Here is a 22,727-nt window from a genome sequence, read left to right as displayed (position 1 = left end):
AGAGTCATTCTCCTAGCCCCACGAGGATCTCATGGAACTGTTTATTTGTTATGAAAAGCTTGGAACTTTTACTTTGAGAAGACTTGGCATCTTTTGCATCTAGGAGAAGGCAGTCATTCTGCTGGGTCACGATCACAACCAGAACTTTATTGTTTATTGTAGCGATGGGGATAGCATAGGAGCTTTTTGATTTGGACTTTCATGGACTTCCAGACGAGCACCTGAGTTCCTTTAGTTTAGGTAGGCAATCCCCTACCTTTTTTTCTGAAATAAGTCTATAGCAAACACTATGGCACCACTTGGTCAGTCTTGTCACACTCTTGAAACAGGAACCAGCACACTGGTAACAATATGGCATGAGGTACAATACTGAAACGTGGCAAAGGAAAGGGGCAGAGATTGACTGCTGGAAATCCCAGCAGCCAAACTCTGTACAAAGGAATTGGGCAAGCACAAGTGAGCACACAAACCGTAACAAAAATATCCAGAGAAAGAACGGGAAGTCAAAGTGAGCAAGGTTCAAGACAGAGAACAGAAAGAAAGATAATAAACAAGAAGACAAGAATCTAAACACAAGGGTACAGTAGACTGGAACTACACACTGGAAACTAAGGGCTGGAATCAAGGAAAAGTCGACTGAAGTGTAGACCAGGAACTAGAAAACTCAGGATTGAAACTCGTATAACAAGGACTGAACTGCAGACTGGGAACAAGGAATAGAAGGAACTGTGACTCTGGACTGTAATAACAAGGGCAGGACTGCAGGCAGATAAGGTTACTTAGGACTGGAATCTAGGAAGCTGAAGCCAGGTAACATAGACGATGGGAACTGAACAAGGAATTGCAGGCAGGGAACAAAAGAATTGGTGGTAGAGAGCAAGGGGCCGCAGACAGGGAACAGAGGGCTGCAGGCAGGGGAGCAGGGCAGGAAGCACAGAGGTGCAGGGCAGAGTGCAGGCAGAGTAGCAGGGCTTCAGGGCAGGGAGAACAGGGCACTGGAATAGGTTCTGGAAACACCAGCAACAGGACACAGCAGAAATCCAAGGATGAAAGCATGAGGGGCTGGCAGTGAACCCAATGCAAGAGCCCTTGGCTCCTGCAGACAGCTGCATAAATACTGCCCCGTGCTGAAGCAGGCTTGTTAGCAGCACCTGGAGCACCACCCCTGAAGGTAATTTGCCTCCTCCCTCCTGCCTCTGGGAAAGTAAAAGCAACACTTATCTCTAAGGCTTATGGGGATTGTAGTTTTAAGACTGCTGTATAGGAATAGCTGGGAAAGGACAAGAGCCACAAAGTGCATTATGGGATATGTAGTTTGTGAAATGAAATAAAGAAGTACCAAAGTAAAGACAAAAATAGGAATAGGTATTGCCCGGGGAGGATTATGGTGATACATTTTGAGTCCCAAATAGTCCACAATGGGTGCCAGTTGGTGTTCCAATGGCTTGGTCGTGACATTAACTCCTGTGCTGGCGACTCCAGAGCCCGAGGGAACAAGGACTGCCAACTAGAGACGTCATCAGAACCCAGGAAACTAACAACTAAGAGGAATGCGTTGGCAAGCTGCAATTTCCAGTGACTGTAACCGTAAATCCTGCTTCACCTTCCCATAACCCGGAAGTGACTGCCCGTTTAGCTCAGGTGGCCATCTTAGGTGTAATTTATTCAGTCCCTGTTTACAGAAATCTCCTTTCCCTGCTTCTCCATTTCCGCCTAGGATATATTCTCCAAGATCTCTTGAAATACCTCACATTTCTGAACAAAGGACGCTTCAATATACGTATCCTTTTTACAGTACTGGATCCGCACACTTCAGCGGGCACTCTGCCATCATAACCTCTAGATCTAAGTATTGATTGCTGAAACCAAGAGAACATGTGCCTGGAAACCTCTCTGTTCCATGCCTGCCTTCCTGATTATACAGCCACCTGTGCACTTCAGCTCTATCGCTTTTTGCACTATTGGCCCTATGCTGTGTGATATTTAAGAGTTCCATCATTAGCCTCATGTGCTCTAGAGAGTGCAGAGGCTCTTCATGTGTTGCTAGGCCTGTAGGCCAGGGTGCAACATTGGCACTGGCCACTGGCTAGTTAGAATTGACTGCTGGCGAGTGAGAATGTGTGTGCTGTGTGTATGTGTAGATAGGGGGTGGCGAGTGACTGTTTTTGCTGGCTAGTATCTTGCAACCTGGAGTGTTACCACTGTTGTAGTTCCAGTCTTATTCATGCATCTGTAGTGGGGTTTCTACAGTGAAGAATAATGCATGGAACCGCCTCATAATGCTGGGAAGGGGGGTAGTGATAGAAGGATGCTGGGGGAGGGGCAGAACAATTAACAGCTGGATAGGCTAGCGGCAACATTCCTGGGGGTCCAGTGCATCATAAGTACTGGTGTAGAAGGGGGCCCGGCCAGAGACTATGTTAGGGTTCTATACTTCCTTGTTCATCCAGAGGACTTAGGGCCTGGGGGGAAAGGGGGCTAGTGGGCTAAGTGTTAAACCGAAAGTCTGGTCCAATAGGGTGAAAAGAATATATATCTTTTTAATGGCTTCTTGAGGTTCAGGGGTTTGTTATAGTTTGGGGTCTATTATACTCGGTCTATTGCCTCTGCTTGTGCCAATGATAATAATATCACTCAAGGAGGGAAGGTGGACCTAATATGAAACGAGCAGGAAATGCACATCTTTACATCATATGTGTAAGCAGCTTCACTTGGTGCACCTTTAAAACACACATACACCCCCACACACACACACCCACACCACATTCTGCAATGAAATAGTCTGACACTAATAGTAAAGTAGAAATAATAGTCACTATGTTCTAGGAGTCACACAACCAACAGTGAGAATAAAATGGTGTTGCATACAAAGAGGCGAGCTTTTTGCAAAGGTTGATGCACTTGAAAAAAGCAAGTAACAGAAGCAATCGCATGTACAGGTATTGCGTGGCAGTATTTTGGTGACACATGGATTACGCAGTGCCCCAAGAGAAGGCCATATGTTGATTCCAACTGTTGTGTCCGATTCCTCTGCCTTCAAACTAAATATTATTTCTCCTGTCCTCATCGCCTCCTCCTGACTCGGCTTTTTCTCTCCACCTCGTCTTTCAAACTGGCTCCCATCCTCAGTACCTCCAACCACTTGTGCGCTTGCGCTGCCTCTTTGCCCCACAAACCATCCAAGAGTCTGCAACAATGGCAGCCCCTCTCGCACATCTCAAACAGGCAGTGGCATTGTAGTTTATCCAAGAGCGCGCCTACTATATCACTCACTCGCCAACCGTAGCCAACTGTCAGTCATTTAAGCAAACCGCGAGGCGCCTCATGAATGTATAGGAGGAAGAGGAGGAGCAACAGAGGAGAAATGTGCAGGGGAGGAGGAGACCATCAAGAAAGAGATGAGCAGAGGAAAGAGTATAGAAGTAGGGGAGAGAAGGCCATTAATAAAGAGGAGCAGTTTGGAGCAGTGTAGGAGACTGTTGAAGAGAGAGGACTGGGGAGAGAGAGGCACAAAGGGTGTGACAGAGGAATGGAGAGGAGCAGGCTGGAGCGGCAGAGGAGACCAATGAGAGAGAAGGAGAGGAGGTGATGGGAGAAGAGGAGCAGTTTAGTGGAAGAGGAGAAACCATCGCTGAGGGAGGCACAGTCTAAACTAGGAGGAGAGAGTATCATTAGACTGTAGAAGTGGCACAAAAAGAGGAGGAGGAAAAGACTCAGATGAGGAAAGGAGGAAAAGGGAAAAGAGTGTTGTAGAATGCCAAAGTGAAAAGAGAGAGACAGAGCAGTAGAGGCTAAAGGTCACAGGAGAGCGTAAAGTCAGTATCCCAGGTAGGGAGGTGATAAGAGAAGTGAGGACTAGTCTAGCCTCATGCCAGCAGGGAGACCTCTGGTGTGGTGGAGGAGTCATACCCAAGGAAGTCTCGGGCACCAACTCGGGCAGGTTTAACTTAACAACATCAGGGCCCACTGTGATCCTGCAAAGGATCTCAAGAGTCTGACACCTGGTCCCTGTTCAGACGGATGTATGTGGTTTCCCCGAATCTTCTTCACCTAAAGGTGGAATCTTCGAAAACAAATGTCTTAACATTCTTTTTTATTAATGGTGGGGGAACCCCCACCCCCACTTCCCCCTACCTTATCCTATCTCCTTACACCACCCATCTATGTTTTAAAATGTACCCACTTACCCAAACGAATTCGAAGAAAATATATTTCGAAGATTTCTCATTAGGTGAAATTGGATTCAGTGAAATGTAGGTATCCCCTTCAGACAGCCCAGAGCACCAGATATGGTGGTGTTGGTATCTTCTAAAGACTATGTGCAACATCCTGACATGTACAAATGCCAAGACATCTACTGTTGTTGCAATGAAAGAAGTGTGGGCCACTTAGACCGCTAGAGTCTATGGGCCTGATTCACAGAGCATTCTTCAATGGGATTGTGCCATTATAAAAGGCTTCTGTAAATCAGCCTCTATGAGTGATTCTTTGCTTCCCCACCAGAAAGGTGACACTGATTGAGGAGAAGGAAAGCGTGGGGATCATAGAACTATAGAGCCGCGTATTATATTGTGTGGTGTTGGATTCCCATTTCGAAATCTGAGCAAAACCCTAATCCCTTAGTCTTCTGTTCTTATAATAAAGACCCAGGACATCCTGTCCTCACTCTCCTCCTGTCGCCTCCCTCCCTCCATCCTCTGCTCTTCATCTGGCCCTTCTGCAGCCGCCCCCTCCCTCATTCTCTGCCTTTCCCCTTTTCTCTGCTGACGATGTTTCTAGACAAGTCCGATCTATGAAAGTCTCGTCAAAACAGGTTCACCCCTTTTCCTCCAAAACTATCAAGGACCATATCGACTCCCTGGCTCCTGCCCTGGCTGATTTCTACAATCACTCCTTCGCCACTGGAGTCTTCACATTCCCCTTGAGGCACTCCCTTGTGCACTCCCTTCTTAGAAACCCTCTGCCAACCCCTCCTGCCCGGCTAACTATCGCCCAATCTCCATCCCTCCCTTCCTGGGCAAGCTCCTGGAGAAACTAGCCATCTCCCAGCTAAATCTCCACACTGAATCTGTTGGTTGTCTTCATGGCCAACGGTCTGGCTTCAGAGCTGCCAGAAGCACAGAAGCTGCTCTCCTGAACATCCGTGAAGACCTGCTCTCCAACCTTGACTCCAACACACCGTGTGTCCTCATCTTGCTTGATCTCTCTTCTGCCTTCGATACTGTCAACCATGCCATCCTGCTCAACTGTCTCCGTGATAACCTGGGTATCACTGGTCAGGCTCTGGCGTGGCTGACCTCTTTCCTCTCCGACAGACCCTCCCAGGTGCAACTTGGGTCCTTCCTCTCTGACATCTTTGTCTCTACCTGTGGTGTCCCCCCAGGGATCTAACCTCTCTCCCTGGCTGTTCAACCAATACCTGGCACTCCTAGCCCACTGCATCGCCGCTCTCTGCCCCAATTTTCAGTGTTATGCGGATGATACACAGCTCATTTTCTGGCTACCCTCGGCCTCCGCCTCCCCTTCCCTCATCTCTGACTGTCTGTCTGCTATCCAGGAATGCAGTGCCACCAATGACCTCCACCTTAATGCCAGTAAGACTGAGATTTTACTCATTGGCACACCCACTCCCTCCTTCCCTGTAGCTCTTTGGCCGGCCTCTCTTGGCCCTCCTCCTGTTCACACCTGCTAGGCTAAAAACCTCTGGGTCATCTTCGACTCCACACTCTCCTTCTCTCCTCACATCTCTGACATCTCTAAGAAATCACAATACCAGCTATACCTCCTCAGAGGTTTTCTTCCTTTCCTCTTCTTCCCCCAGAAGCTCACTGTCTCCAGAGCCCTGGTTCTCTCTAGATTGGACTATTGTAACAGCCTCTACCTAAATCTGCCTGCCTCTACTCTCCGCCCTCTGCAACTTATCCAGAACAGGACTGCAAGACTTGTCCTTGGCCTCAAGCCCAGGGATCGTATCTCTCCAGGACTGAAATCTCTGCATTGGCTCCCAGTGGCTGTGAGGGTTAAGTTCAAAACCCTCTGCATTGTCCACAAGGCCTTCTGGGGCCGCAATACCTTCAACTCTCACTTCCCAAATATCTTCCTTCTCAAGCTCTTCGCTCATCGGCCTCCAAATCCCTCAGGGTCAGTCGGCTTCTCGAAGCAACAAGTTTGTAGTAGATCTCTCTCTTTGGCAGGAGCCTCTCTCTGGAACAGCCTTCATGCCTCCCTGAAACTTGAGGAGAACCATCTCTGGCTCCAGAAGCACCTCAAAACCTACCTCTTTGCTTCTGGTTTCTCTCCTCCTCTCCCCTACTGAATTCCTGGTTGATACTGCACTGGTCACCTGTCCACCCTTTTGATCTCAGGGACAGGTCCCGCAAAATGCACACCTGCACTGCCTCCCTGGCAACCCCCCACATGGAGACTGTTGTTCTGTATCCGTTCAGTCCCACTACCAGCACTTATGTCTGCTCTTACTTTGCACTTGCCACCATCTGGTCGTTCGATTATCTTATTTATTCTACTATCCCATGTACTGCTCTATCCCCTCTCCCTTCCCCCACGCACTTTTCCCTTTCCCCCTTCTCATGCACTTGCGCGATCTGAATGACACCTGGCCTAGTAAGATCGCTGTATGTCCTCCCTCTGTTCCCCCTCGTTTGCCTCGTCGTGCCTCGAAACACTTTTGTATAGGCGCGTTATAAATGCCATATCATATCATATATCATATCATATCCTATGACCTACCATTCTGGTCATGCTGTCTGTTGCTCACTCGGCTGTGACTGGGTCTAGAAAAACTGGGATTTAAAAAGGGCACTAAACGTTTGTAGGTTGGGATCAGAGTGAAGACTCAACAGGAAGGCAATCCAGGTTTCTGTTGCTTGTCCTACATATCACCTGCTGCCCTTGGAGGGTGGATTGTTTTATTGGGTAATCCAGACATGGATCGATTGCTGCCCCGATCACTGCAATTTTACGTCAAGTAGCCTAAATTGGGGTTAGTTGCCTGAGGTGTTTTAATTGAAGTAAACAGCAGACAACCCCATTGTTGATCTGCAGGTCCACGGTCATTATTGTCACATGTACTCCAAGGTTTTTGCCTTTGATGCCCAAATAGTAAGTGGGGGTCGTGATGTTTTTAGGGCATTCCGGTTGCAAGTCCCAGAGAGAGTACATTCAGTTTTGGCTTTGTTGAGTTGGCGGAAGCTCTCCCCTATCCATTGTTTTGTTTTCGCCAGACATTCTTGGATGCTGAACACAAGCGATACAGCTCATAAAACATTCTGAAGTTAAGAGGCCGTCGGATTGCAACACATGCTGGTTACGAAGTCCTAGAACATCTTGGAAAAGAGAACTTGAGGGGTTGTCGATTTCCTAACTTTAAAAGAAATGACGTCACTTTCTCGTTTTAAAAATGTATATAGTTCTTTAAATGTTGAGAGTAGGGTAGCTCGTAGGATCTCCTGCGCTGCACCTCTCCTCAACTGCTCCAGCTGTCTGCGATGCCGCTTTCTAGTCGATGGGTGCATGGACACCTCCAACTTGGGTGACAAATTCCTTGCCTAGTGTCCCTCCACCTTGAAGCGAGCCAGAAACTCACTGGCAGCTCCGGACACAGGGTTTGTCCTCCCTGCTCCAAATCTACATACCAATTTGGCAATTCAGATGTTGCCTGTACAGTGCTGCTCCGCGTTGCTGCGACTCAGTAATTCTGCAGACGTTCCGCTCATCACGCCTTCTAAAGACCTGCGGCTCTGGCCAGGCCACTACCAAAAGGGATTAAAGACTTCTCCAACCTCCTTTGGATATGCACTTATCCACAAAGGTTCAACAGGGAAGTCAAAGCTCTTCCAACACTGCTAGCAAAAGACTTTGAAGGATCTCAATGCATGCCAGATATGGGAGCTAGAACTCCTAAACCTTGAGAAGATATTAAAGAATTGCAAGGCACGCAGCAGATTGGACCCAGCCCTTCCACAACAGCCGCTTGAGCAGACCGTATCGAAGGATCAGGTATGGTGGCTTCGGGAGTCATCCCTCCTGAAACTCTGAAAACTTTGTAAAAGGTGAAGCGCAGTGACCCTTTGACCCTGACCAACCTAGGGCCGAACCTGACAACATACTAATCAGTTAAAAAAATTAAGTTGTTCAATTGTATATTCTCCATCAGCTCCTTATTTCAGCACGTCTGTCACACTGTCACAGCTGCGCCAATTTGCCCTTCAGCCCTCTGAGTAAATGAACTAAGTAGAATTGGATTTCCGATGAGACGCGTCATGTGTGAGACTGGAAAGTATCTGTGTCTGTTAGATGGCGGCCTCTTCTCTGATGGACTAAATAACCTAGTCCAATTATTGTGAATTTAAAAATGCTGCATTTCTGGGCATCATCAATCGAGTTTGTGAAGTGACACCTTTGGCCAGTGATTCTGGCCATTCTTTTAAGTTGCAGTGCCTTTAATAAGGGCCAATGGCAGTCAGAGGAAAGTTAAGGTAAAGCATGGGGTTAGAGATAGGAGCTGCTTAATTCTGTACTTTGCTTACATACCCAAACAGTGTCCTCTGATGGAATCAAAGGGGCAAGGCTCCAATATTGAAGATGAAATTATGTCATGCCACAACTGTATTGTTACAACTTTCTTTTTCTTTTTTCCCTTTTTCAGATTTCGAAGAGGCACGAAGAGCGATAGCCATGAGCAGCGCTGCTTCATCTGGCCCAGGACTTGAAAAGCAGCGTGAGAAGTAGCCAAAATCCTCGAGATGTGGACAAGCCGTAACAGTACCTTGGCTGAAGTGCGTTCTAGCGCCGCCCTGGCTGCATGCATAGGCGTTACCTCCTTGGATGACTTATTTTATGTCCTGGTCTGACAATGTCCAGAAGTAATAGGTGGTGCGCTAGTCTCTCTGGATACAGACTTATCGTATGGCTGGCCATCTTCATGAGTGAGACGTCCATTCTGGAATGCCATGAAGCAGAGTGAAAGATGTTTAGCAGAGGAAGAGACAATAACAAGAAACATTACGTATCAAGTTGTCTGCCCAAGCCCAGGAATGGGGGCGGCAAGGCAGCATCTACCTCTCTGGTGCACAAAGGAACCCTGTTGTCCTGGAAAGTCAGAGCTGACCAAAAGGCTGGACCCTCTGGGTGATCCGCCAAAATCGGCAAGTGCTGCCCAAAGTTTTAGAGTTCCCCTGTGATGCGCCACCCTCTTTTGCCCCACAGGAAGCAGACTTCATGACTAATAGTGCACCTCTCAAACCGCGCCGCTTTATCATTACAACCGCTGCTGTGCTCAACCAGGCCACACAGTCGATTGGTCTGCACCTTCCAGCGGCCTCGCCTAATATATTGCAAGAGCATCTGCACTGGGCTTGCTAAGAGAACGCCTGAACACATGCTACTTGGCCAAAGTTGCGCAACCAGATCCTACATGCCTCTGGGTTATGTTCTCTACATAAATGACAAAATAAATAAATAAATAGATGTATACCTGATCAGAAAAGACCACATTATTACTAGGCTTTTTTTGGTACTGCGACAGCTCCCCAACCGTAGTACCCCTGTTCTGCAATCTGTACGCTGACCCCAGATGGAGCAAGGGACCATCTTCAACACTTTATACTTGTCTCATGGGGTACACATTGGCTCACGGCCAAAAACACCCATGCCAACTAAGCCTGACTACAGCCCGCCACAGCACCGGAGGTCCGCCTTATTGGGAAAGATCCCCACAGCATTATTCTTGGGTCGTGTGGCCTTGGGTGCAGCAGGAGCCGAAAGCGTGGAGCAAACTGTATTCGGCATCAATACAAGAAAGGGCTCCCCCAGACATTCTGGAAGGAGGTGGAAAACGTATGTGCCTCGTATGTTCTGCGGCAGTCCATAAAGCAGCGTGTGTGCCTAGGAAGTCAGCGATTCATAGCTCCCACGTGTATCTTCTGCAAACACTGCGTTTGGTCACTGATGTTTGCCACACCTGTTTGGAGATCACTTTTTGCACAATGCATCAGGAGCATATCGTAGGGAATCAATAAGCTCCCCCGGTGGGGGTGTGGCCTTGATCTTCTCAGAGTAGATTTCTGCCTCCATCATTCCTATGCAGGCCTACTTCTCTTTGATGTGCCTTTCTCTTTATTCAAATTTCTATCAGGAATCAAAGTTAGTGGTTTTCTGTGGCTTCCCGGCGATCTGACTTTTGTCATCACAGCAGATCCGCAGTTTGGGTGGAGCATGAATTCATTCCGCACCTGATCTTCCCGCGCGGCGCTTGGTTTAGGTTTGCCTCCTTCATCAGTCCGGGTGTCGAGTTGCTGGGACTTTTTGCTGCAGCTATGTTTTGTGTGTGGAAGGGGGTGTGGGTGATGAAGTGTGCAGGTGGCTCTGAGAGCAAAGGTTCTAATGGTGTTTACTCTCGCTTTGATTTAAGCCTTTTTCGGTGGGAATTCCATGAAAGTTGCATCCAAGCAGGCACAAATGCACACGTCAGATACACAAGGGAGTAGATGAAACCATTGCAATAATGCAAATAGCAAACAAACAAAGTTCATATGAATCAATAAAAGACTATGAATAAAATAAAATATGCAAAGTAAGGCATTGGTCAGTAAAACCCTGAACATCAAGAAACTACTATCAGCTGGAACTCTGTTTATAAAATGATGTGTAATAGGCTACAGGTGGTGCAAAACGGGGCCGTGCGGGTGCTTATGGGTTTATCCCGCAGAGACCATGGGCCTCATTAGGAGTTTGGAGGTAACCATGGCGCTATTAGCGCCATGGCTGCCTCCAAATTCTTACCGACTCCGCCCTGGTGAATGGAGCTATTACCGCCCCATTCCAAGGTTGGCGGGGGCGGTAATTCCCCATTCACCAGGGCCCTTCACCATTCCCATTTGAGCCCCCATAGGGCTCAATGGGAATGGGGAAGGTGCTAATAACCGATACTGCAAATTGCTGTACCGTTATTAGCACCAAAGTCCATTTGCGGGTCCCGTCCTTAACACCTGGTAAAAACAAGGCGTTAAGGGTGGACCCGCAAAGGGAACTCGTAATAGGGCGGTATGGGATTACCGGTAATCCCTTAATGCCCACCTCGTAATGAGGCCCCATGTTTCGGCTTCCAAGCGAGCTCTGCATTGGCTACCCGCTGAGGCCCGTCTGCTCTTTCGTCTCTTAGTTATCACCTTTTACATGCAGACAAGGCTTAATGCCCCGCTATTTGCAGGATCTCATCTCTGAAAAGGTACATAGGAGATCCCTAAGATCTAATTACCAGGAACAGTTGACAATTCCCAGATGCACGTCAGTGAAGGTTGAAAAAGGAGCCTTTTTATTGCAGCTGCTAAAGATTGGAACCACCTGCCCCTGGATCTTAGATGTCAGAGTGATTTAGATCCATTCAAGAAGAAGCTGAAAACACTGCTGTTTGCCTGACTTTGTGCCTGGGCTCTCCTAGTTGAGTAATACTGTTTAGTGCAGGATTGTATCTTGTTTTTTTATGTGTTGTCCGCGCCCTTATGCCTACGAGTCCATGGATTGTGCATTACAAATGCATTAAAGTAAGGTAAAGATGTTCATGAGGACTTCTCTTCTTCTCGATGCACTTGCCAAAAAGGTCTTAACTGCTAAGAAGGCAGCCATTGTCCTTACACTTTTACATACGTTCTCTGCATCCAGCGGCCTTCGAACACCTCTGTTCAACATCCAGGCTTTCAAATTCCTTTTCCTCATATCCACACACAATAAGGGACAAACAGAAAGAAAATGCTCCTTATCGGAACTGCAAAAGGGGCACATAGGTGAATGTTTACAATTCCACCTAGGCGCGTGGTAGATTGCCCAAACGCCTGTGTACAAACAAAGAGCGCATGGCCGGATCTTCAATAATAGCCAAGTAATCCGCCAGAGCAAACCTATCCTTGCAAAATAAGTAGTTAAACCCCTTTGATAGCTGTAAACACATATTCTCCCCAAATCCGGTCTGGTGCATCCACCAATGGCCTGGGGTTTATTTCACACTTCTTCCAATTTCAGCAAATACAGAAATCTCCTTATGTGGGGAAATCACCTGAGGGACTTGCCCAGTCGTACCACAAGACGTCTTTCAGCGCCTCCCTAACCTTCACAAGGGACTCGGTGGACCAGATGCGGACCCAGAGTAATAGCGGTTTAACGGTTTGAATCTATTTGACCTAAACATTTGACCTAATCACATTTGATCGAATTTATTTGACCTTTATTTTTGGTCTAAAATGTGGGGAGAGACCCCCCGCTACCCTCCCACTTCCCCTCAACCTTATATATACCCGTACCTACCCCCATATATATATTTAATAAAATTTGACCAAAAAAAGGTCCAAAATATTTGATCAAATGTTTTAGGTCAAATGTTTTTAGGTCAATTATGCTAATAGCGGTTTATCAGCTACTTGATCTGTAATGCAGGGTTGACCTATTTCCATATGGAGGGGCACATCTGGAGTACTACTGTGAACCCGTAGTAGTCTCTTCAGAAAGTTGTTTTTGGTAGCTGCGAGGGCACTCCTCTTGGGAGGGCTCTATATTTCTGCACCATGCAGGGTACCAGCCAAAACCAGGGCCCTGTATATTTCCAGCGCTTGCGCAATAGAGTTACGCTTAGCTCTATTGGCAATCGCTAGAATTCCCTTGCATTTCCTGTCCAGGCCACATTGACCCTAGAAACGTGTTTTGACCACGAGCCATACGCAGCAATCCTTATCCCTAAATTATCGAAGTCTCCTACCTCTTCAGTCTTCACACCTTCTATAATGATATCCAGTCTTGACCATCGACCCATTTTCTTGCCACACCTCATGACTTTCGTTTTGTCGGCATCAGCCTCCAAGCCTCTATTCCTACCGAAGTTAAGCAAATGGGTTGTTTGTTTTCTCAACCCTGCTGGGGTACGTGACCAGATGACAACATTATCTGCAAAAAACAGTAATCCAATTTTTTCACCCGCTAGCGTTGGTGCATCAGATGCATCCATTGGGAATTCAAGTAGTAGCCCATAAAATAAGAGATTAAAGAGGAAGGGGCAAGTATGAAACCTCGTCTTACCCCCCTTTCTACCCCAAAGGTCTTGGTGATCCCGCCACCCTGGCCCAATCTCGCTCTGGCTGACGAGTCTGTATACAGCTCCATAATAGCTTTCAACAGGAGGGATGAAAATCCTTTGGCAGCTAAAGCTTGCCGTAACGCTATCCTCAGGATGCTATCAAACGCTGCTCTTCGGTCGACAAAAAGGAGATGGAGGCTACCCTCTTTCATGGTCACATATTTGTCTATCATTAGGTAAAATCTCAATACCTGATCAAGTGTACTTACCTCTTTGATAAAGCCTGCTTGCAGGTGGCTCAAGGCCTCCTGCTCCTGTACACAAGCTTCTAATTTAATTTGGAGTATTTTCCCAAAGATCTTACTACTAGCGTCTAATAGGGAGATCGGCCTACAGTTGTCAGGTTCTCCCTGGTCTCCCTTCTTTTAAATGGCTACAATTCCCATCTGGTTCCACAAGGTTCTTTTTTACCGGTGCACAGGATTACATTAAATAACCTACACAAATAGGGCACCCAGATTATAGGTTCACTTTTATACAGGTCTACAGGCACGAAGTCAGGACCATGAGATTGAACTGTGCTCTGACTCTACACGGCCTCAGCCACCTCCTCAAGGGTTATTTCAAGGAACGGTAGAACAGGCCTACTACACAGAGAAGTATTCGCTGGGTTGCCTGTAGAATCATACTGTTTTTCCTGGTATAGAGCTGAAAAATGGTCAAACTTTTGTTTTTTCTGGGATGGATGCTTGAACGGGATTTTGGTTGGAAGCACTTCCGTTTGGAAGCACTAGTCTCCAGAATTTCCTGAGGTTTTTCTCCACCAGGGAATTCTTTAGTGAGTCCCAAAGGTCATTTACAACATGCTTTTTTCTTCTTACCTCTGATAGTCTTATATCCCTTCCTAAGAGTTTAGGCTAGATAGTGATCACCTTTGTCCCTATTTTTGAGTGCTCTCGGAAGCTTTCGTTTAGCTGCCCTTCACTCCTGGTCATACCCGCTCTCTGTGAGTTTGTAGATCTTTCGTCACACTCGCTGGTTTTGGGAGGAAATTTGCCAAAATAGAAGGGATGGAAGTAGCCGAACTGAGAATGACTCTATCACTCACAAAACCCGGAGCCATCACCTCTTCAAGTACCGGGAGCAGTTGCTGATAGGCCGATGGCAAAATACCCCCAAGACTGTGTCGTGCCATCCTAATCTACGCCCTTTATTTGTGGGACAGAGTAACCGAGTTGTTATCAGAGCTATATTATCAGATAAGTTGGCAAAGAGGGTCAAACATAAAAGATTATGATCACTTTCGCTTCTCTCATAGATCTCAAAAGGTTTTAATGTACACCAGGATTCCAAGTTCACCATGATATAGTCACTATGGCTGCTTTTATCACCTCTAAAATAAACCTTGCAGTAGGAGGAACATCCTCCTGTGTCCTTGTGTCTAGTGGCTGTGTGGAGTGGTTTAGTTATTCCCAGCTTGTGTGCTCACTCTTGTTACTGCCCGGTGACCTTTTGGCCCCAGGGGGCCCCTTCTGCAGACAGTTTGGGAACCACGGGAACCTGCTACCCAAACACAAAGCCCTGGGTAACCCCTTGGAGATTAGAGTGGAGCCATGAGGAGGCCAAGCCAAGGACTGTGTAAGAGATCTTGTCCTTGCTGGTAATTTGCCATTGATGAATACAACGTCAATTTTTGAGAACTACAACCATGTGTCGGTTTTCCCCTCGAAATACCAGTGACCGCTCTCAGCGTTGAGTGCGTTGAACTGGTTACACGACCCCCAGGCTGTGCCAGGGTCATGCCAGCAGCAAAATACTGTGCAGGTTGACCCATTCTTAATAAACGATCATGCAAACAATTTGATGGCGTTCAAACATTTAATTTTTTTAAACGGCATGGCCAGATTGTCAGTTGGTTCATCTAGTTTGACACTGTGCTTGAATTCTAAGGTCCTTAGCAAGTATTGGACTCAGGGGTGTTGCTAGGTCTGGAAAAGATCTGGGGCTACACTAATATCTGGATTGTCAGGACTGGGGGCTAGCTAGCCTTTTTGATGTAGACCCTTACATTATATCCAGGGCTACAACCAAAAGACCTGGTGCTATAATCCCCTATGCCCCCCCCCCCCCCCCAGCAACACTTCTGGTTGGACTTAAGCTCTCAGCCGCATCCCAATGTCTCTTGGAACTTTCGCCTGCAAGTCCCGCCGTGTAACGGGGTTCTCGTTATTCGCTTCCAGCATGCAGCCAGGTCCGCGCTGGGTCTTTTGGAAGCCTAGGCGATACATAATGTTGCTGCCGCCCCATCACCTCCCACCGCTAAGCACTGCATTCCTTATCTAAAATGTCTCCCCAGCCTCTCTCCATGCACCCCTCGTGCTTCCAACTATCACATGCATGCCCCACCCCAAACGTGTCTCTTGCCTCTTCCCCTGCACCTGCATGCCCCCGTTTCCCTTGCCCATAGCACCCTTCCCTTTCACCATCACCAGCATGTTTTAAGCCGACTTTCTCTCTTACACACTCACATGCCCCTTATCCCACTCAGAGAAACAAGGACGATATGAAGCAACAGTGCAAGCTTAGGCATAATGGCCATCAAGCACTGCCCCCACCACACAGACATCAAACGCCCTGACACACAAACTGCCCCCGCGTGCAAGGATGCCTGGCGCACACTCAACGAGTGCAGCGCTGGCACACAGGGTGCACGTTTCCTTAGCACACTCAACGAGTGCAGCGCTGGCACACAGGGTGCACGTTTCCTTAGCCCACTCAACGAGTGGAGCGCAGGCACACAGGGTGCAAGTTTCCTTAGCACACTCAACGAGTGGAGCGCTGGCACAGAAGGTGCAAGCTTCCTTAGCACACTCAACGAGTGCAGCGCTGGCACACAGGGTGCAAGTTTCCTTCGCACACTCAACGAGTGCAGCGCTGGCACACAGGGTGCACGTTTCCTTAGCCCACTCAACGAGTGCAGCGCTGGCACACAGGGTGCAAGTTTCCTTCGCACACTCAACGAGTGCAGCGCTGGCACACATGGTGCAAGCTTCCTTAGCACACTCAACGAGTGCAGCGCTGGCACACATGGCGCAAGCTACCTTAACACATTCAATGAGTGCAGCACTGGCACATATGGTGCAAGCTTCCTTAGCACACTCAGCAAGCACTGGCACACAGGGAGCAAGCTTCCTTAGCACACTCAGCAAGCACCGGCACACAGGGTGCAAGCTTCCTTAGCACACACGACGAGTGCAGCGCTGGCACACATGGGGCAAGCTTCTTTAGCACACTCAACAAGTGCAGTACTGGCACACATGGCGCAAGCTTCCTTAGCACACTCGACAAGTGCACACTGGCACACATGATGCAAGCTTCTTTAGCACACTCGACAATTGCTGCACTGGCGCACATGGCGCAAGCTTCCTTAGCACACTCAACAAGGGCAGCACTGGCACACATGGCCAAGCTTCCTTAGCACACTCGACAAGTGCACACTGGCACACATGGTGCAAGCTTCCTTAGCACACTTAACAAGTGCAGCACTGGCAGTGTGCAGCACTGGCACACATGGCGCAAGATTCCTTAGCACACTCAACGAGTGCAGCACTGGAACACATGGCACAAGCTTCCTTAGCACACTAAACGAGTGCAGCACTGGCACACATGGCCAAGCTTCCTTAGCACACTCGACAAGTGCACACTGGCACACATGTTGCAAGCTTCCTTAGCACTCTTAACAAGTGCAGCACTGGCAGTGTGCAGCACTGGCACACATGGCGCAAGATTCCTTAGCACACTCAACGAGTGCAGCACTGGAACACATGGCGCAAGATTCCTTAGCACACTCAACGAGTGCAGCACTGGAACACATGGCACAAGCTTCCTTAGCACACTCAACGAGTGCAGCACTGGCACAAATGGTGCAAAATTCCTTTGCACATGGAAACAGAGCGCAGACAGCAATTTAAACTTGACTCAAATAGGGAAACGTGGAATATGGACACTAGCTTAAGACGGTTCCCCTACACACACAGGTGCATGAACAGTTGGAGGGCGGGCAGCCGCACTGCAAGCGTCCACTACACAGTGAACCATGATAGGCTAGGCAGCAGCAGTGCAAGCATCCCTCAAACACACAGAATAGGCACCACGCCATGGGCATCGCTTCAAGCTTCCATCGCGCGCACACTGAACAGGTAGGAATACACATGCCCGCTTTACAAGTTGCACTATGCTATGCAGCCACTTGTGCCTCCTCTTATCCATGCAGCAGCACTTTAAACTCAAGGTTCAGTGTAGGGTGGTTCTCCAGATTCAAGGTGGCAGACATCTCCATGTGCAGGGTCACATGCCGTGGCTCTGCGCAGATCAGACCTCTGATCTCCAGGTGCAGGGTCACACATGCAGCGGCTCTGCACAGATGCACATGTCACATCTGATCTCCAGGTGCAGGGTCAAATGCAGCGGCTCTGCACAGATGCACATATCACATCTGATCTCCAGGTGCAGGGTCAAATGCAGCGGCTCTGCGCAGATGCACAGGTCACATCTGATCTCCAGGTGCAGGGTCACATGCAGTGGATCTGTGCAGATCCACATGTCACATCCGATCTCAGGTGCAGGGTCACACATGCAGAGGCTGTGCTCAGATGCATGGATCACATCTGATCTCCAGGTACAGGATCACATGCAGCGGCTCTGCGGCGATGCACAGGTCACATCCGATCTCCAGGTTCAGGGTCACACATGGCGGGGCTCTGCTCAGATGCACCCGTCACCTCTGATCTCCAGGTGCAGGGTCACATTCAATGGATCTGTGCAGATGCACAGGTCACATTTGATCTCCAGGTGCAGGGTCACATGCAGCGGCTCTGTGCAGATGCAGAGGTCAGATATGATCTCCCGGTTCAATGTCACATGCAGCGGCTCTGCCCAGATCACATCTGATCTCCAGGTGCAGGGTCACATGCAGTGGCTCTGCACAAATACACAGGACACAACTGATCTCCAGGTGCAGGGTCACACATACAGGAGCTCTGGACAAATACACAGGTCACAGCTGATCTCCAGGCGTAGAGTCACACATGGAGGGGCTCTGCATAGATTCACAGGTCACATCTGATCTCCCAGTGCAGGGTCACACATGTAGGTGCTCTGCACACATACACAGGTCACATCTGATCTCCAAGTGCAGGGTCACACATACAGGCTCTGCGCAGATGCACAGGTCACATCTGATCTCCAGGTCTAGGATCACATGCAGTGGCTCTGCGCAGATGCACAGGTCACATCTGATCTCCAGGGGCAGGGGCACACATGCAGTGGCTCTGCGCAGATGCACAGGTCACATCTGATCGCCAGGTGCAGGGTCACATGCAGCGGCTCTGCGCAGATGCACAGCTCACATCTGGTCTCCTGGTTCAAGTTCACGTGTAGCGGCTCTGCACAGATCACATCTGATCTATAGAATCAAGGTTACATGCAGCGGCTCTGCGCAGATGCACAGGTCACATCTGATGTCCAGGGGCAGGGTCACATGCAGTGGCTCTGCGCAGATACACAGGTCACATCTGATGTCCAGGGGCAGGGTCACATGCAGTGGCTCTGCACAGATGCACAGGTCACATCTGATGTCCAGGGGCAGGGTCACACATGCAGCGGCTCTGCGCAGATACACAGGTCACATCTGATCTCCAGGTACAGGGTCACATGCAGCGGCTCTGCGCAGATGGACAGGTCACATCTGATGTCCAGGGGCAGGGTCACACATGCAGCGGCTCTGCGCAGATGCACAGGTCACATCTGATGTCCAGGGGCAGGGTCACACATGCAGCGGCTCTGCGCAGATGCACAGGTCACATCTGATGTCCAGGGGCAGGGTCACACATGCAGCGGCTCTGCGCAGATGCACAGGTCACATCTGATGTCCAGGGGCAGGTTCACACATGCAGTGGCTCTGCGCAGTGGCTCTGCGCAGCTGCACAGGTCACATCTGATGTCCAGGGGCAGGGTCACACATGCAGTGGCTCTGCGCAGATGCACAGGTCACATCTGATGTTCAGGGGCAGGGTCACACATGCAGAGGCTGTGCTCAGATTCATGGGTCACATCTGATCTCTGGACCCAGCAAAGAAGTTATAGATCAGAGACTAGTCACCTTAGAACAAAAACTCATCTTTAAAACCTGCAGCCATTTGCTTGGATTAAATGAAGATGTCGAGTGACATAATGTTAGGGCTATGTAATGATGAGGGCCCCATGCTTCTGGGTGCCCTATCCTCCCTGTGCAGCTTGCCGTGCTCTTCTTATAATGTGAGTTATAATGGACATTATTGGCTGTATCCATTGTACACATCTGTCATGCTCTGTTTTTCATGTTGATGACTGCATATTTATATACAGTTCTTTGCCTTATACTAACCTGGGTTAAGATGATTAATTATGTTGTTCCCTGTTCCATGCCTGTTTGGGGCTCTAGTCTTACTGTTCTCATTGGTGTAGAGAGGCCAAGGAGTTGTCTTTCTGAATTACTCGGACAAAAAAACATTTTTTGATTAATGCCCCCCCCCCCCTGTTTTTTTAGACTAAGTGTGGTATTTCTCCATGCCCTTTGTTGTAGGCGATTGCCTTGACAGAGTATTTTCCATTAGTGGTTGTTTTCTTCCTTGTCCAAGTTATTTTCTTTTTTAGTCAGTTTGTAGGCTGGCATGAATTTTCAAAATGTAGAAGTGCTTAGTGCCTTTTTCACAGTTCCTTTTCTACTTCACGAGTCCCTTTTTAGTGTTGTTTTACCTTGCCATTTGCATTATGGGTAAAAGCTACTTGTAGACAGTCTTTCCTGGCGTTTTTTTGTGTGTTTACAACTATGGCGTTGAGAGGATTGTATGGTGGCACCTGAACCACAGCAATCGGCGGTTGAAAAAGAACTTTGGGCTTTTGTTGGTCCATTACGGGTAAGTTTACCGTTATGAGGTGTTGTAACTTGTGCTTTGTTTTGGGGATGCATGCATTAGTTCTTAGGTAACGTGGTTACATGCATGCAGGCTCTTTTTTGAAACTGAGTAGAAACTGGACAGTGGATGCAGCACTGATTTTAAGAATTCTTGCGATGCAGTATGGAGATGAGTCTTTGAGTTAAACAGTTTTCAGAGGCTCACGAGTGTGGAGCATAACGTGCATGTGTTGTTATAAAACGGAGTGATATTGCACTTTGGAGGCGGCACAAAGTTTAACAACATTTGACAGGCGGCATGTAAGCCCTTTTTTTTGGGGATAAACACTATACGGAGGCTCAGCAGTGTGTAGCATTTTAATATGCTAGGCTAAATGGAGATGCGTTTTTGTTGGGCCAAATAAAATATTGAGCTCGGGCTTAGGATGTGTATATTGAGGCTCACTATTGGCGTATGTGCCTTTATTTGGGGACGCACTTTGTAGATCATTTATGTGCCTTTTTTCGTGGCCTTGGAACTGCAGGAAAATTGTTTGTTTAAATAATACCCTAGTGAACACTAGGGAACACAGCGGTTGATTACTTCTTATTGTGTTTAATCTCCACAGATTGTGTTTGAAGAGTTAAACTTGACACAGTAGCCGTTTCACGTTAAAGACTGATCATTCTCCTCAAAGGTTTATTCTCTTTTGGGAACACATTTGGCTACCGCATTTTGCAAGGTATGTGCAAGCATGTTCCTTAGGGGGTGTTTTGACTTTTTATACTCCGGCATGATTACAGTGTGACACAGTGTGTCGTTATGTTTTCTTCTCTAGTGTGTTCTTACTGAAATCCATTGAAAAGGATTACTAATATAAGCAGCTGATATCCGGCTGGATGTGACTGTATTATTGGCGACATTGGATCCTTGGAATACACAGATCCCAAGATATATATGTTTACAGCAGATTTTTGGTGCTAAGGGTTCCCGAATGGGGACTAGGTACGGGTGGCTTTATTAATTCAGGCTTCCGTGTTTGTGTAATGTTGACATATGTCATTAAAAGTAGGTAAATCTTGGAAAATGTTGGTGCACACACAATTTTCTAATATGGTTGTATGTTTTTATAGATTGCATTAAGGATCAAGTTCAGATCCATGCCCACCAGGACTGGAGGGGACGATAACTGTAGAATTTTAAGACGAGCTACCCCTGATAAATGTCAGACATCTAAGAGTCAACAGACAGAAACATGTTGTGTTATATATAGATTGCAACAAATGAATTTTTCACTGATATTTGTATTGTAAATGTTGTTTTTTTTAGCTAATGTGGTATGGTTGTTTTTTTATTTTTACATTGATGTTGTGTATGTAATCGTCCTGTTTTTTGATAACCTGGTTTTAGGGTTGTTCCTTAATCTGTGTATTATTTAACACAGTTTTAATGAGAATTATGTCTTTTTTCTATAATAAAATATTTTTCTTAATGATATAGCTTTTGTGTGTTACGCCTTTCCTTCCCATTAAAATGTGAATTTGAACTGTTTTCTTCTATACTATAAAATAAAGCAAAATTCCTTTGCACATGGAAAACAGAGCTCAGACAGCAATTTAAACTTGACTCAAATAGGGAAACGTGGAATATGGACACTAGCTTAAGACGGTTCCCCTACACACACAGGTGCATGAACAGTTGGAGGGCGGGCAGCCGCACTGCAAGCAACCACTACACAGTGAACCATGATAGGCTAGGCAGCAGCAGTGCAAGCATCCCTCAAACACACAGAATAGGCACCACGCCATGGGCATCGCTTCAAGCTTCCATCGCGCGCACACTGAACAGGTAGGAATACACATGCCCGCTTTACAAGTTGCACTATGCTATGCAGCCACTTGTGCCTCCTCTTATCCATGCAGCAGCACTTTAAACTCAAGGTTCAGTGTAGGGTGGTTCTCCAGATTCAAGGTGGCAGACATCTCCATGTGCAGGGTCACATGCCGTGGCTCTGCGCAGATCAGACCTCTGATCTCCAGGTGCAGGGTCACACATGCAGCGGCTCTGCACAGATGCACTTATCACATCTGATCTCCAGGTGCAGGGTCAAATGCAGCGGCTCTGCGCAGATGCACAGGTCACATATGATCTCCAGGTGCAGCGTCACATGCAGTAGCTCTGCGCAGATGCACAGGTCACATCTGATCTCCAGGTACAGGGTCACACATGGCGGGGCTCTACACAGATGCACCCGTCACCTCTGATCTCCAGGTGCAGGGTCACATGCAGTGGATCTGTGCAGATCCACATGTCACATCCGATCTCAGGTGCAGGGTCACACATGCAGAGGCTGTGCTCAGATGCAAGGATCACATCTGATCTCCAAGTACAGAGTCACATGCAGTGGCTCTGCGGTGATGCACAGGTCACATCTGATCTCCAGGTGCAGGGTCACATGCAGTGGATCTCTGCAGATCCACATGTCACATCTGATCTCAAGGTGCAGGGTCACACATGCAGAGGCTCTGCGCAGATGCACAGGTCACATTTGATCTCCAGGTGCAGTGTCATATGCAGCGGCTCTGCGCAGATGCACTGGTCACATCTGAACTCCAGGTGCAGGGTCATATGCAGTGGTTCTGCGCCGATGCACAGGTCACATTTGATCTCCAGGTGCAGGGTCACATGCAGCGGCTCTGTGCAGATGCAGA

General features: G+C 47.9%; 1 protein-coding gene across 8 annotated transcripts in view; it reads left to right on the top strand.

The window, feature by feature from the left end:
* TIRAP (TIR domain containing adaptor protein) overlaps positions 1-21,513 on the top strand; it is a 156,922-nt gene extending 135,409 nt beyond the window's left edge. For 7 of the 8 annotated variants that reach the window (XM_069614198.1, XM_069614197.1, XM_069614195.1 and 4 more), the window contains one exon: positions 8,666-9,497. In XM_069614198.1, coding sequence (XP_069470299.1) covers positions 8,666-8,748 — 83 coding nt within the window. In that variant the 3' untranslated portion in view covers positions 8,749-9,497. Of the gene's footprint in view, positions 1-8,665 lie in introns of all 8 variants that reach the window. The other variant, XM_069614200.1, reaches the window with a different exon arrangement.
* Positions 21,514-22,727: the final 1,214 nt, after the last annotated feature.

This window comes from Ambystoma mexicanum, chromosome 9 (assembly GCF_040938575.1).
Source record: "Ambystoma mexicanum isolate Mex_15411 chromosome 9, UKY_AmexF1_1, whole genome shotgun sequence".
Classification (NCBI taxonomy): Eukaryota; Metazoa; Chordata; class Amphibia; order Caudata; family Ambystomatidae; genus Ambystoma; species Ambystoma mexicanum.
Note: the sequence above shows the minus strand (reverse complement) of the source record. Positions and strands in the feature narration are given on the sequence as shown.